At 45.0% G+C, this 14,745-nt stretch overlaps 1 protein-coding gene across 1 annotated transcript; it reads right to left on the reverse strand.

Moving 5' to 3' along the window:
* Positions 1-7,569: 7,569 nt before the first annotated feature.
* On the reverse strand, positions 7,570-11,663 carry LOC142466690 (uncharacterized). The gene is given in 3 exon segments (XM_075571989.1): positions 7,570-8,103; positions 8,105-9,911; positions 11,423-11,663. Coding segments are annotated over 2 exon segments (1,980 nt in total). The 5' UTR covers positions 9,805-9,911; positions 11,423-11,663; the 3' UTR covers positions 7,570-7,823.
* Between the last annotated feature and the right edge of the window lie 3,082 nt (positions 11,664-14,745).

Genomic DNA, 14,745 nt, shown 5'->3' on the forward strand with positions numbered 1-14,745 from the left:
CGGCCATTACAGAAGTACCACGCGCCAGAGAGAAGCTGAAACCGGACTGCACATCCTGTATACACTGCTTGAACCATTTGAATTGCTGTAAGTAGGATTCCGGTTTTACACACCGGATCCTGGACCTGCTCCTTAGTTCTTATCCGTTTTAGTGTTTGTTCTAATAAATCTCTGTTTTATTGTCAGCCTTTCTGTCAGTGTTGTTAGTGGTGTAAGTCTTGTATGTGTGAGTTATATGTTTTTCATATGCAGTGTCACGCTAGGATTTCTCTTTTTATCTCCCCTGCATAACACCATGATTGCTGCTGTGGAGTCTGCTGTTTAACTACCGGATCACCGTCACTGGACACTGCAGTATTTCTTTGGACTCATTATCAATATTGGACACTATAGGCGCCGGTCTGTATCGTTTTCTCTGTGTTTTCACTAACTGTGTTTGGGTTAGGTTTTTGTCCTGGCAGCCGTCCTATATTTAGTCACTTGTCACATTGTGTATATATTGTGTATTAACCCAATTTATTTTTATTGATAGCGCTATTTACACCATCCTTTTTTCCTAGCCCACATACATGTGTATGTTGTTTTATTTATATTTTACATTTGCATTAAATTTGTAATAATCCTTTTATCAATCTTTTGAGTGCTTTTTGTTTGTTTTGTAAGTTACACTATGATCTTTTTTCTTTTGACTTTTTTGTCTTTGTCTTATATGTCTGTTTGTCCATTTTGAGACTTCATTGAAGATTCCTCCCAGGACTCCTTTTCATTCCTGTTGGACTTTATATTTGGTCAGATTTTATATTTTAGAAGCGCCGGTTCTCCCCCTTTTTTTTTGTATCCCTGACAAATGTAGCTAATCTTGATGGGGTGTAATACCACTGCATAAGGACTTTAAATGCGTTCTCCTTTAATGTGGTGCATATTGAACTTTTTGCTGCTGCCTGTAGGATCCTGTCCCATTCCTCGTCCTCTAAAGTCTCTCCTAAGTCAGATTCCCACTGTCTGATGTAACTAAGTCTGGTTTCATTAGGGATCCCAGGACAGATCACTTCCCTGTACATTCTAGATGTTAGTCCCCTTGTGGCCGTTCCTCTAGAACACAGCTGCTCAAAATTCGTTCTTACAGGTCTGATTGGGGTTTTGTTATAGAAATCTCTTATCTGGAGGTATCTAAAGAATTCCTTGTTTGGTATATCCTTTGTGGACTTTATTTGTTCAAATGTTTTTATATATTTTCTGCCCTCCAGATCATTAAGCCGTGTAATACCCGACTGTATCCAAACTAACAAATTATTTCTATTCATCCCTGGAGCGAAATCTTGGTTACTGATGATCGGTGTCATATGTGAATCCCTGGAAGTTAGATTTCAGCTGTATTTAGTGGCCTCCTATTCCCGTTTTGAATTGACTATGATCTGGAGTGGCATTTCCATCTTGATTAATCCTTTCTTGGTAGCCAGATCAAATTGTGTAGTTCAATTGGTGCACAACAGCTTTTCTCCAATTCTACCCATCTCCTTAAGCTTGGATCCGTGTGCCATTGGATAATTTTGCTTAATTGGGCTTCTTTGTAGTAAGTTAACAAGCAAGGTACCGCTGGTCCTCCTTTTGTGGTGGGCCTCTTCAAGATACTCTTTGCAATTCTTGGGTTTTTCTTATTCCAAATAAATTTCCTAATTTGTGACTGTAGGGAGAGGATGTCCGCATTTACTATAGGTATAGGTAGACTCTGGAATAGATATAACATCTTTGGGAGGAGATTCATTTTTACGCTATGCATCCTCCCAATCCATGAGATGCCACCTTTCATCCATGTCCTGAGATCCTCCCCCAACGTCTTAATCAACCAGGGAAAATTAGCTTTGTATAATGTTTTGTAGTCCCTTGTGATGTATACCCCTAAATAGTTGATAGCGGAGGCTTGCCATTTAAAGTTAAAGTTTATGTCTATCAGTTTTTCCACCTCTTTGGGTAAATTTATATTGGGAGCTTCCGATTTGGTCTGATTGATTTTAAACCCGGAAATTTGGTTAAATTTACTTAAAATCCCGAAAACATTGGGCAAGGATGTGAGAGGTTTTGACAACGTTAAAATGACGTCATCTGCATACAAGGCTGCTTTGTGCATCTGGTTATCAATAGAGATTCTTGTTGTGTCTGGGCTATGTCTAATGGGTGCAGCTAGGGGCTCGATACAGAGGGCAAACCGCAGTGGGGACAACGGGCAACCCTGTCTTGTTCCGCTTCGTATATTGCCGTCGGACTTTCATATAGCGCAAGAATGGCTCTTAACAGGTGTCCTTGAAACCAAATTCTCCCAATGTTTCTTTTAGGTAGGGTCAGTCTATCCTATCAATGGCTTTCTCAGCATCCAGACTTAACACCATGGAGTGTATGTTTTTCTTTTTAGCCAAGTCAATTAAATCAATTATTCTCCTGGTGTTGTCTGCTGCTTGTCTACCTCCGATAAACCATACTTGATCCGTGTGGATTAACCTGGGAAGAACACTACCCACCCTGTTTGCGATGAGTTTGGAGTAAATTTTAACATCTGAATTAATCAGTGAAATGGGCCGGTAGCTCTTGCAGTCTGCCGGGTCCTTTCCAGGTTTATGGATCCAAGAAATTGAGGCTTGTAGCATTTGTGTTGGGAAGGAGGCCCCCGCTAGAATCTCGTTAAATAATTTGAACATGTGAGGAGCTAGTAATTTGAGGTATTTTTTGTAATATAAATTCGAGAAGCCATCCGGCCCTGGCGCTTTGGCTGGTTTTAATGTCTTGATTACCTCTGATAACTGTTCTAGAGTAAAGTCTGCTTGTAGCGCTTCTCTCTCACCCCTTTTCAAGGTGGGTAATTTAGCCTCTTTCAGAAATGTTTTTAACATCTCTTTCGTTTTGGGTTGTGGGTGACCTTATCTCCATTGTATAATTTTTCATAGTAGGTTTTAAAGTCTTCTACTATTTTCCCAGGAATGGATGTGAGGTCTCCACTTTGTGTACGAATAGCATGAATGTGGTAATTTGGAAGCTTGTTTTTTAGCTTATTGGAAAGTAAGGTATCTGGCTTGTTTGCTTTATCCTAAAATTTACGCCTAGACCAAGTCATTTCCTTCTCAGCTTGGGAGGAGAGGAGATTGAGTTTTGTTTTGGTGTCTAATAACTTTTTCAGAATATGATCCTGCTTGTTCGTTTTATGGAGAAATGAGAAATCTGCTAACTGTTTTTCCAGATCTTTAATCTTTTTCACTCTTTCCCTTTTTCGTTTGGCGGCCAGATTAATTAATATCCCCCTGAGGGTTGCTTTATGAGCTTCCCACAACGTGGTGTGTGTCGCCACACTCCCCTCATTCTCCGTGAAATATTCTTTAATTTTTCCCCCCACCTCCCTCTCTATATCTGGTATTTTCAATAGAATCTCATTTAGCTTCCAATTCGCTCTAGGTCTGTCTAGGGGTATTAATGTGCATTGCAGCTCTATAGATGCGTGGTCAGACCATGAAATATCATGGATCTCTGAGCGAGTGACCCCAGGGACCAGTCTATTGGATACAAGGAAGTAATCTATTCTGCTGTAAGTATTGGGGTGTGAGAAGAAAAGTGTATTCCTTCACTCCCTGATGTTGCTCCCGCCATATGTCTAGTAGTTGACAGTCTTTTAACCCTTTTGTGATTGTTAGTAAGTCCTGTCTGTGGGCTTTGTTAATAGTAGTACATCTGTCCAAGTTAGTGTTTAGTGCCCTATTCAGATCTCCTGCCAGTATTATGTTCCCTTTTGCTGCTTTACGTAATTTGCTAAAGAATCTGCTAAAGAAATCTGTTGCGTTTTCGCATGGGGCATATATAGCTAGTGTGATAGGGTGGTCACGTATAGTTCCTGTTACTATAATGTATCTACCCTCCTTGTCAATGTGTGTTCTGTCAGTTAGGAAAGGTATTCTGTTGTGTATCAAGATGGCCACACCTCTTTTTTTAACTCGTGAGGAGGACAAGAAACTTAACCTGAAATCTTTGTCAAAGTACTTGGGGCAGTTATTTTGTGAAAAGTGTGTCTCTTGCAGAAATAGGATTTCTGCTCCCTTACGTTTGTAATCTTTAAAGGCAACTCTTCTTTTCGCTGGGCTGTTAAATCCCTTTACGTTGTGTGAAATTAATACTATGTCCTTACTCATTTTTGAACTTGTGTCCTTTTTCCTGACGAATTCTGCGGATTCTCTGAGGTATTTGTCCGCTCTTGGAGCCGCTACCTGCTACTTTATCTCTATTCTCTCTACGCCCACCTATAAAAACAGAGGGAGGGGGACACACATATGGGGAAACCTGGGTGCACATAAACACAAAACAACGTATTACATAAAATGACAGCTCTCGGTGCCTTTCCGTCTCACTCCTGGCGCCGAGTCCACCGCCTTTGGGATCTCTCCCGCTCTGCTGAACGTCATCTCTTGATTTGGAGTGTACGACATCCCCTCCAAGTGTTTTGGCCCAAAGGGCTTCGCTGGGTACATGAAGAGCCTCCCTCTCCATTCCTAACGTATGGCCCATATGGACTCCGGAGCAGGTCCCCTCCCACTACTCCTGCCCCGCTCTTCAACTAACCATAAAAACACAACCATCTATTCTATGTTATATTAACCTGAATCCCTGTTCCTATGTCTTCCTTCTGAGTCTCACACCGTCAATTCCCCTGCACTTTGCCCATCTCCTACCCCCACTAACTCAACCCTCCCTTGTTGCCCTTCCTGAACTCTTCCCCTTCTGTGCTCTTTTTCCGGTTTTTCCTTTTATTTTCATTATAGCTGCTTTCTCTCTGCCCGATTTGATCCTTGATACCTGAGCTGCAGACTGATCTCCCTTTACTTCACCTCATTTGTACTCCCTTTTACTTTTCTAACCTCCTCTGTAACCTGCTTTATCCAATCTTCTAATTACTCTCGCTTTCTACTTTCTGCTTTCTACTTTCTCCGATTTCCTTTCCTTATATTAACCGTATCCTGCTTCCTATCCTTTTACTTTCCGTCTCACCGTCTGTCACTTTCCTGTCCCTCTTGTTCTGTGGTTCCACCCTTACCTCTCTCTGTACCTCTCTTCTCTATACCTTCTATGTCCGTCTGACTCTTCCCTTTACTAGTTGGATCTGTCTCTAGGTTAACCACCTTTCACCAGCTTTAGATATCTTACTACTTCCTAACTCTCCTTCTCTGTTCTACCTATTCCCTCGACGCTCAGTCTTACCTTTCTCCCTAGCCATCCTATCACATCTTATACTGTCTTCTACTTGCTTCTTCTTTCTGCGTTCTCAACTTGTCTCTACCTTACCTTCTCTTCCCTTTGAACTTTCCCGCCTCTGTCACGTCCCTGTTCCCTTTCTTAGTTGGATTCCCCCTGCTACCCTCCTCTTCCTTTTTCCTCCTCTACCTTTTGCTGGGTCCCCTTCTCCTGTTCCCTCTCTTCTGTGCTCTCTCTTCACCTACTTTTTCCGCTCTCCCTTTTACTCCTGTCTTGCCTCGTGACCTGCTTCTACTTCCTATCTGCTTCCCGCTACTGCCCCGTAATGTTCCCTCTTGTCTCCTTTCCGTCTGTCGCTGTCTCCCGGCATCTCCTATAGCTCTGGCGCTTCTCCACTACCACTTGGGTCCTCTGGGTCGCGGCTTCCCTGTTGTCTGATGTCATCTGTGTGTGCCGCTTGCGTTCCTGCTGTGTGCCACCTCCAAGATGGCGCCCTCGTTGTAGTCTCTGGGTGATGACGTCTTTCCGGATCGCCGCCATTTTGGATCCTGCTTCTCACCGTGATGGAGGTACAGTATGTGCGCTCTCCCCAGGTTCCCGCCACCCTGTACCTTCTGGCTCCTGCGTTTCACCATGGTTCCAGGGGGCCTCCTGCTCCTACGCCATCTTATTTGTTTGATCACGTTTTCGAGGGAAAAAGTATCGACAGCCATCTGTACCAGGTATTGTATCCGTATTTTTCGTTTTCGATACGTTATGGTTGATATTGCTTTGCAGGTTTCTTAACATCGCTTTTGGGTGTGTTGACGTGTCTCTCATCACTCATGGAACCACTGGAACTTCTTTAAACTTTTGTAGCAGATTAACCACGGTACTGCTTAACTTTTAACTTTGAGCTCTACTTTGAGCTATCACAGTCAGCTTTTGTCACGTTGTGCTCTGGGAGATTTGGAGCTTTGTGACCATATGGGGTCTGGAACCGGCTCTGCGGTCGTGGGGGCCTCCCCCAATCCCAGTTTGTGCATGAAGGAGGGCCCATTTTCTATCTCCCTCATGATGACAGCCTTGCCACCTCTCGTTACCAGTAGCCCAAAGGGAAAGGTCCATCTGTACCTGACCCCCTTTTCCCTCAGGGCCTTGGTGATTGGTAGCAGGTTCCTTCTTCTAGCAAGTGTCACCGGGGCCAGATCTTGAAATATTATCAACCGGGCTCCTTCAAATTCCATCACCGGCAGGGGTCTTGTTTTGTGTAGCACTGCTTCTTTCGTCCGGTAGTGGTGCATTCTGATCACAATGTCCCTTGGCTGTTCATTCTGTAGTGGTTTAGCCCTTAGTGCCCTGTGGCATCTGTCCATTGCAAGATAGTCCTTCGGGGTGTCAGGGAGCAGTGTTTCCAGCCATCGGGTAATGTATTCATAACAGTCCAGGACTGCCTCTGGAACTCCTCTGATTCGTAGGTTATTTTGCCTATCTCGGTTTTCAGCATCTTCCTGCCTTTCCCGAAGTTCATTTACTTGTTCCTGCAGGTCTGCTGTCTTTCTATCTTGTCTTTTCATTGTTTTTATGGACTGATCCACCGTTGTTTCTAGGACTCCAGTTCTTTCTCCTAACCCAGACACTTCTTTTTTAAATTATTTTATCTCGGCCTGCAACAGTGTCCTCAGGTCTTTATACAGCCTTGTGAAATCACATTACCGAAACGGCTATCAGAGCATCGGTGTCTTGTTCTTCCTCCTCTCCGTCTCCGATCCAGGTGTCAGGTGATTGGCTGAGGAGCAAGTGCTGGGCAGGTGGGCAGAGTGTTGTGATTATATATATATATATATATATATCTATAGCTGTTATAATAACACATAGGGAGGGGAGTGGGGCAGCCAATGTCCCTTAACCTCAGGTAATCTCACTATCTGCTTCTGCTCCTTCTATATATACACCGCACCTTTCATTTTCCCGCCAAAACTCCCTAGCCACGTCCTCCTCTGGCCTGTCCAATAACAGAACTCTGCACACCTGCCCAGCACTTGCTCCTCAGCCAATCACCTGACACCTGTCCCTCATCTACCTGGTAACACAAGGCTCACTTTCCCACCAAAACGGAACTAGCCCCAAACAAAAAAACAGAGGTGAACGAGGGGCTTCAAGTATCCCCTGCCCCCCACAGCTAAATGCTTTTCATTCTGGGTTAGAGTTACAAATACAAAATAAAGTTGGATGTGTGTCTCCTGGACTCTGACCATAGGTTTTGGCCTCAGATTCCCATATGAACACCTTCCTCAGCCCGGCAACTATTCTGATTCAAAGCTAAGAGAGACTACATACCGCTTCAGCATAATGGGAAACGCACATTTTATTAGAACCAACAGCATGGAAATAAAAAACATTATTAAGAACAACATTTTTTCTTTAAATAAAACTACAATAAGAATTATACAAATTCCCTGCATTTAAAACGTCATAACTTTTTATCCTTTTAAAATGCTCGTTTTATGCACCATAAACCAAAGTCACTTTTCATTGTGATTTAGCGTAACACAGATACAAGTGTGCAATTATATGTGAGCATCTTAGTCGCTGGTTACCCCTAAGCATGCCTGGCCTTAGAGATGGGTCTTTCCCCTGTGTCTGTTCAGGTGGGATAACCGACTAAATCCCTTCCCACAATCCACACATACATGTGGTCTCTCCCCTGGGTGTTTCCTCTTGTGTGTGTTCAGGCTGGATAGCTGACTAAATCCCTTCCCAAATACCCCACATACATGCGGTCTCTCCCCTGTGTGTGTCCTCTTGTATCTGATCAGGTGGGGTGACACACTAAATCCCTTCCCACATTCCCCACATACATGTGGTCTCTCCGCTGTGTGTGTCCTCATGTGTGTCCAGGCTGGATAAGTCACTAAATCCCTTCCCACATTCCCCACATACATGCGGTCTCGCCCCTGTGTGTGTCCTCTTGTGTCTGATCAGGCTGGATAAGTCACTAAATCTCTTCGCACATTCCCCACATACATATGGTCTCTCCCCTGTGTGTGTCCTCTTGTGTGTGTTCAGGTGGGATAACCGACAAAATCCCTTCCCACATTCCCCACATACATGCGGTCTCTCCCCTGTGTGTGTCCTCTTGTGTGTGTTCAGGCTGGATAACTGACTAAATCCCTTCCAACATTCCCCACATACGTGCGGTCTCTCCCCTGTGTGTGTCCTCTTGTGTCTGATCAGGTGGGATAAGTCACTAAATCCCTTCCCACATTCCCCACATACATGCGGTCTCTCCCCTGTGTGTGTCCTCATGTGTGTGTCCAGGCTGGATAAGACACTAAATCCCTTCCCACATTCCCCACATACATGCGGTCTCTCCCCTGTGTGTGTCCTCTTGTGTCTGATCAGGCTGGATAAGTCACTAAATCTCTTCCCACATTCCCCACATACATACGGTCTCTCCCCTGTGTGTGTCCTCTTGTGTTTGTTCAGGTAGGATAACCGACTAAATCCCTTCCCACATTCCCCACATACATGCGGTCTCTCCCCTGTGTGTGTCCTCTTATGTGAGTTCAGGCTGGATAGCTGACTAAATCCCTTCCCACATTCCCCACATACATGTGGTCTCTCCCCTGTGTGGGTTCTCTTGTGTGTGTTCAGACCGGATAAGTCACTAAATCCCTTCCCACATTCCCCACATACATGCGGTCTCTCCCCTGTATGTGTCCTCTTGTGTGTGTTCAAGTGTGATAACTGACTAAATCCCTTCCCACATTCCCCACATACATGTGGTCTCTCCCCAGTGTGTGTCCTCATGTGTGTGTTCAGGTGGGATATGTTACTAAATCCCTTCCCACATTCCCCACATACATGCGGTCTCTCCCCTGTATGTGTCCTCTTGTGTCTGATCAGGTCGGATAAATTACTAAATCCCTTCTCACATTCCCCACATACATGCGGTCTCTCCCCTGTGTGTGTCCTGTTGTGTGTGTTCAGGTGGGATAAGTCACTAAATCCCTTCCCACATTCCCCACATACATGCGGTCTCTCCCCTGTGTGTGTCCTCTTGTGTCTGATCAGATGGGATAAGTCACTAAATCCCTTCCCACATTTCCCACATACATGCGGTCTCTCCCCTGTGTGTGTCCTCATGTGTGTGTCCAGGCTGGATGACACACTAAATCCCTTCCCACATTCCCCACATACATGCGGTCTCTCCCCTGTGTGTGTCCTATTGTGTTTGATCAGGTTGGATAAGTCACTAAATCCCTTCCCACATTCCCCACATACATACGGTCTCTCCCCTGTGTGTGTCCTCTTGTGTGTGTTAAGGTGGGATAACTGACTAAATCCCTTCCCACATTCCCCACATACATGCTGTCTCTCCCCGGTCTGCGTTCTCTTCTGTGCGTTCTGGTCTGATAACCATGTCAGACTCTCCCAACTGTCTCCAAGATCTTTTCCTGTGGCAGCAGCTAATATATATCTTTTGGAATGAGAAGCAGTTACATTGTTTATTAATTGCCTTGACTGGTTGAAAGATGCATTTTCTGTCATATTTATTGGAATGTTGCAAGATTGTTCTGTCCTCATCTTTTCCATATACTCATTTGGGTGTTTGATCTTCAGATGTTTGAGGAAGTAATCCTGACTGCTAAAAGCAACCTTGCAGTGTTGGCATGGATGGATTATTGGAGCTTGTCTTTGTACTAGACGATACAAAAAAAATACATAATTAGAAAATTAGGTGAAATTAGGCATTAGTTATGAAAAAAAATGTGTATGTGCCAAGCACGCGCATTTTAAGTGAAACTTCTTTGTCCTTTGTCACTGTTTTGTCACAGAAATTGTATTTGTGATGGTGATGTTTCTATTTAAAATCCAAACACAGAGGGCGCATGCGCGGCAGGAGCAGGGATGGCAGCTTAACCTGATCGCTCCGAATCCAGCCGGCAGTAAACACAAAAGCATAACAAAACTCATCAAAAGCGCAAAAAAATAACAGGACTTAGTAGGCATAAGAACCAGACATAAAGTCTCATGGCGGCTACAAGGCGAAAATCTAAACAGAAGGAAGACGTGCGTTCATACTTTGCGGGAGCGCAAAAGATACAGGAGGAAGAAAGCATGGCGGCATCCGAATCTGATTCCGGTCCGGAGATGGACGCGATAACGGAGAAACAGACGGGCGCCCTGAAGAAAGAAATAGCCAAACTCCTATCTGACTTAAAAACATTCTTCCGCGGGGAAGTGGACGCTTTAAGAAAAGACATACATAGCATCGGGGCCCGCACGAACGATCTGGAGGAGAAGATGGACGAATCCACCCGCTGTCAGACCGCTACAGACTCCAGAGTTACTATACTGGAGAGAAAAGTAGCAGAACTTGAAGAACGCCACGAAGACAGCGAGAACAGAGACAGGCGAAATAATCTGAGGATACGGGGGATACCGGAAGAGATCCTGGACCCTGAGCTATTAATAAACCGCTGGATGACATCCATAATGCCAGAAAAAACAGAATCCGAACTGGTAATGGACAGATGTCACCGGGCGTTGAGGGCCAAGCCACTTCCCAATAACCCCCCCAGAGATGTGATCATGCGACTACATCACTTTAAAACCAAAGCCGACATCTGTAAAAACACCAGGGCCACCCCCACGATCAAATTCGAGGGCATAGAGATGTCAATATTTCAAGACATCTCTCCAATCACTTTGGCAAGACGTCAAGCCTTACAGCCAGTCACTAGACTCCTAAGAGAGAACAATGTACGCTACCGTTGGGCTTTCCTCTTTGCCCTGATTGTACTGCAAAATGGCAGGTCACACGTCCTTAAGCACATCGCAGAGGGGTCTGAGTTTCTGGCCAAGTTGGGATATCCTAATGCCCTACCGCAGTCTGACACCCCAGCTGGACGAGTGACCCGACGGACGGAATGGGAAAAGGTGAGACAGCCATCCGGACAACAACACACGAAAGCTGGCCCTTCAAGACCGGGGTGAAGATTAAACACCACAGTTCTCAGTCTCGTTCACTAGTTGTTCACATTAAAAGTTTGGAACTATATACCCTCCCGAGCTACAGCCCCAAGTAAGAGGGACTATAATACATCCCCCACCGAAAGCTCTGACTCAGATTGAATTGGCCTCGCTGGCAGCCCAAAAAAAGACAAAGGAAGCAAAAACATGGCAAAATCTGCCTAGCCTGTAAACTTACCAAGATGGCTTCATAAGGCTCCACGAGGCTCCAAGAGTAGCTGGGCGGGAGAAAACGGAGAAGAAGAGACGGATCAGAATGGCGGAGAACGCTCGGGCGTGCATGTGAGGAGCTAAGGGTAACCCCGCCTACACCAGCCACAAGACACTGCCAGATCTGCGCACGCCCCCAGCTGACGTCACTAACTATCTTCCCGCGAGAGGTCGGCGCTCGGAAACTGACGTCACCAGCAGCGACTCTGACGCGAGACGCACAGGATGCAAGCAGTTTAAGGACAGAAGCAGTAACCGGAAGGCTGGCGCAGAGCACCGGAGCTCTTCAGAGGGGTCCGCGCACTCCCCTACTGGGGAGAGGGGATGAGCTCAACCTATAGAGAGAGGGTAGCCAGTTAAAACCTGTTAAATAAAAATAATAGAAGCTAGAAAGTAAAAGGGTGGGATCACCCGGAGTTTTCTACTAGACAAAAAGATGAGTTATAGTTGAAATTTATCATGTTGTTTATATGCTGTATGTTAAAAAATGTTTTCATATTGCTGCCGGCGGAGGGGCGGGAGCCTGCCCTCTCTAGTGCCTGTTGGCATGTGCCTCTGGGGTTGGAGTGTGGCCTTAAGCCACACTCTAATCAAAGACCTGGGCTGCCGCGAGCTGGATGATTTCCCACAACCCTATATGGGGAAATGGGAACGTCCGGAAGCGGAGCGGTGTTCCCGGGCAGCAAACCACAGGTCTCCAAAGACCAAATGGGTTTCCCTTGTTGGTATAACAAGGCTATGTGTCCCCTGTCACTCCCTTCTGTGTTTTCCTCCCCCCCCCTCAGGTATCCTCAGAACTGAAAACATGGCAACACAAGACCTACAGATCCTCTACCATCATCCGCCGGGCCATCACAACCTGGGTAAGAGGAGAAACCTACACACATACGCAGAATCATCACACACATAACGATGACTTTATCATTCATATCCCAGAATGTCAAGGGATTTAATTCCCCCCAAAAACGCAGAAAAGCGTTTGCTGAATTCAAGCGCAGAAATTCTGACGTTCTATTCCTTCAGGAGACGCATTATTGCCGTAATAAGAACCCGAGCTATATAGACAAACAGTATAGGAAATTCTATTTGGCTTCAGCCAAAGAAAAGACAAAGGGAGTGGCTATCTTGATACATAATAGAATCCCATTCGTGTTGGAGAAGATAAAAAGAGACCCAGACGGTAGATACCTTATTATAGTAGGCATCCTACAGCAAACTAAAGTTACATTGGTGTGTATATATGCCCCCTGCGAAAATAATCCCCAGTTCTTTACAGAGTTCTTTCTTAAATTACAAAATTGCGCAATTGGTAATGTGATACTAGCGGGAGATTTTAACAAGGTCTTAGACCCGCGCATAGATAGATCGCCGAGACAGGAGAAGGGGAGACAGGCAGGAACCAAAGAGCTACTAGAAGGGCTACGAAGGGGTTGTCTGGTGGACATATGGCGAGAACAACACCCAGGTGAACGCTCATATACATTCTACTCGCATCCACATGACAGCTATAGCAGACTTGACCACTTCTTTGTATCGAGTAGAATGGTCCCACAAATTTCCGACACTCTTATACATGACATTACATGGTCGGATCATGCGTCTATCGAGCTAAGATGCACCCAAATTAGGCAGGTTAGCCCGGGAGCAAACTGGAAACTAAACGAGTCCCTTATTAAAATACCTGAAATAGCGCAGACAATCAAAGACGAAATCAGACAATTTTTTGTCACAAACTCAGGCACTGTGGAATCCCACAGCACGTTGTGGGAGGCTCACAAGGCCACACTTAGAGGGACACTGATTAGTCTCGCAGCAAGACGTAAAAGACAAAGAGAAGCGAAATTGACACAGCTATATCAGAGGTTACATGAACTCTCCGCACTACATAGCCGATCAGGTGGAGCGGATATTCTTAAGGAGTTGAAAGATATAAGAATTGAGCTTAATCTTCTCCTCACATCCCAGGCCGAGAGAAATATAAGTTGGACAAAGAGGAAATTTTTCGAGAAAGCTAACAAGCCGGACACTATGCTAGCTAACAGGATCCGTAATAGGCAGCCGAGTTATAACATACAAACTTTAAAAACCAAATCGGGGGAGATGACCTCCAACCCCAAACGCATAGTGGAAGAGTTTAGGCTGTATTATGAACAGCTATATAATGGGGAGAAAGTGACACATAACCCAAAAACAGCCAAACTTTTACAGTCCTTCCTAGAGGAAGCAGCCCTTCCAGAGTTGAATAGGCTGGAGAACGAAGCAGCCCAATCTGACTTTACGTTAGAGGAATTGGTAACGGTAATCAAACATCTTAAGCCCTCCAAGGCCCCAGGCCCAGACGGGTTTTCTAATCTATACTACAAGAAATTTATAGGGGTGCTAGCACCACACATGCTCAAGCTATTTAATGGAGTTCTGGCGGGGGAACCCTTCTCGGCCCAGATGCTTCAGGCGTCAATCTCCATAATTTATAAAAAAGAGAAAGATCCCACAAATTGCCAAAGTTACCGGCCAATATCTTTAATCAATTCGGACGTTAAAATATATTCCAAACTATTGGCCAATAGATTGAGTTCGATCCTGCCGAGGCTGATCCACCCGGACCAAGTTGGCTTTATTAGAGACAGACAGGCGGCCGACAACACAAGAAAGATAATAGATATTATTAACTACATTAACGCCAACGGGATCCGAGGAGTTATTTTAAGTTTAGACGCAGAGAAGGCTTTTGACAGGATCGACTGGCCATATATGGAGTCCACGCTTGAGGCATTTGGGTTTGGAGACAAACTCATAAGGGCAATAAAAGCATTATATACGACCCCGACCGCCAGGGTGATACACCAGGGCTTCCCATCTGAAGTGTTTCAAATTAAAAGCGGTACCAGACAGGGCTGCCCACTATCGCCCCTGTTGTTCGCCCTATGCGTGGAACCGTTGGCGGCACATATACGCCACCACCCGGACATTGCCGGAGTACAAATCCGTTCCCAAGAGCATAAGATTGCTCTATACGCAGATGACATTATATTATCGTTGACAAAGCCGCTTACTTCGTTGCCCAATCTATTCGCGCTATTGGATAAATTCAGCAGAATATCAGGCTTTAAGATTAATCAATCAAAATCTGAGGCGTTGAATCTCAACATACCAAAGGAGACAGAGAAACTAATTGAGATAAACTTTCAATTTAAATGGCAGACCAGAGCTATAAAATACCTGGGAATATTTCTTACTAAACATAGCCGCAATATCTATCAAGAGAACTACCCGAGACTCCTAAGAGCCCTC

Source organism: Ascaphus truei, chromosome 15 (genome assembly GCF_040206685.1).
Source record: "Ascaphus truei isolate aAscTru1 chromosome 15, aAscTru1.hap1, whole genome shotgun sequence".
Taxonomy (NCBI): domain Eukaryota; kingdom Metazoa; phylum Chordata; class Amphibia; order Anura; family Ascaphidae; genus Ascaphus; species Ascaphus truei.